The sequence below is a fragment of the Coturnix japonica genome, unplaced genomic scaffold (assembly GCF_001577835.2).
Source record: "Coturnix japonica isolate 7356 unplaced genomic scaffold, Coturnix japonica 2.1 chrUnrandom521, whole genome shotgun sequence".
NCBI classification, from domain to species: domain Eukaryota; kingdom Metazoa; phylum Chordata; class Aves; order Galliformes; family Phasianidae; genus Coturnix; species Coturnix japonica.
Window position 1 is genome coordinate 48,336 of NW_015439907.1, and position 1,695 is coordinate 50,030.

At 58.3% G+C, this 1,695-nt stretch overlaps 1 protein-coding gene across 1 annotated transcript in view; it reads right to left on the reverse strand.

Annotated features, from left to right (window-relative positions):
* LOC107307250 (serine/threonine-protein phosphatase 5-like) overlaps positions 1–1,695 on the reverse strand; it is a 29,848-nt gene that overhangs the window by 8,148 nt on the left and 20,005 nt on the right. The window contains exon 9 of the mRNA XM_032441737.1: positions 1,169–1,687. Within this exon, the coding sequence (XP_032297628.1) occupies positions 1,169–1,687 (519 nt within the window). The remainder of the gene's footprint in view (positions 1–1,168; positions 1,688–1,695) is intronic.

Sequence of the window (1,695 nt, forward strand, 5' to 3'; positions counted from 1 at the left end):
AATGGGGGATAATGGGGGGGGGGGACACACCAAATGGGGCCGGTCAGAACGTGATGGGACCCCAGAGTGTGGGAATGGGGGGGGGAACAGGATGGGGACACCCAGAATGGGAAGGGAAACCCGGAACAGGAATGGGACACCCGGAACAGGAAGGGGACACCTGGAACAGGAAGGGGACACCCGGAACAGGAAGGGACACCTAGAACAGGAAGAGACACCTAGAACAGGAAGGGACACCCGGAACAGGAAGGGACACCCGGAACAGGAAGGGGACACCCAGAACAGGAAGAGACACCTAGAACAGGAAGGGGACACCCAGAACAGGAAGAGACACCTAGAACAGGAAGGGACACCTAGAACAGGAAGGGACACCCAGAACAGGAAGGGACACCTAGAACGGGAAGGGACACCTAGAACAGGAAGGGACACCTGGAACAGGAAGGGGACACCTAGAACAGGAAAAGGACACCCAGAACAGGAAGAGACACCCAGAACGGGAACGGGACACCAGAACAGGGAGGGGGAAGAGGATGGAATACCCAGAACGGGAAGGGACTCCCAGAACAGGAAGGGACAGCTGGAACGGGAAGAGACACCCGGAACGGGAAGGGAACACCCGTAAGAGGAAGGGGACACCTGGAACAGGAAGGGACACCTAGAACAGGAAGGGGACACTGAGAACAGGAAGGGGACACCTGGAACGGGAAGGGGACACCCAGAATAGGAAGAGACACCCGGAACGGGAAGGGGACACCCAGAATAGGGAGGGGGAAGAGGATGGGATACCCAGAATGGGAAGGGACACCCAGAACAGGAAGGGACACCTGGAACGGGAAGGGGACACCCAGAATAGGAAGAGACAGCTGGAACAGGGAGGGGACACCTAGAACAGGAAGGGGACACCCAGAACAGGAAGAGACACCGAGAACAGGAAGGGGACACCCAGAACAGGAAGGGACACCTAGAACAGGAAGGGAACATCCAGAACAGGAAGAGACACCCAGAACAGGAAGAGACACCCAGAACAGGAAGGGGACACCAGAACAGGAAGAGACACCCGGAACAGGAAGGGGACACCCAGAACAGGAAGGGACACCTGGAACAGGGAGGGGGAAGAGGATGGGATACCCAGAATGGGAAGGGACACCTGGAACAGGAAGGGACACCTAGAACAGGAAGAGGCACCCGGAACGGGAAGGGACACCCAGAACAGGAAGGGACACCCAGAACAGGAAGGGACACCAAGAACAGGAAGAGACACCCAGAACAGGAAGGGACACCCAGAACAGGAAGAGACACCCGGAACGGGAAGGGGACACCTGGAACAGGAAGGGACACCCAGAACAGGAAGGGACACCCGGAACATAAAGGGGACACCTGGAACAGGAAGGGACACCTAGAACAGGAAGAGACACCCGGAACAGGAAGGGACACCCGTAAGAGGAAGGGGGCACAGGAAGAGGAAGGGGGCACAGGAAGAGGAAGGGGGCACAGGAAGAGGAAGGGGGCACAGGAAGAGGAAGGGGGCACAGGAAGGGGCTGACCAGCACTTTGCCGTTGATGCACTGCGCCAGCGGCAGCCACTCGAACACCTCACTGAACAGCGCGAACATCTGCGCCGTGTACTTGGCCTTCACCTCCCCCTCGAAGCCGTAGATCTGGTTCATGTTGTCCGTCTCGTGGTTCCCTGCGGGG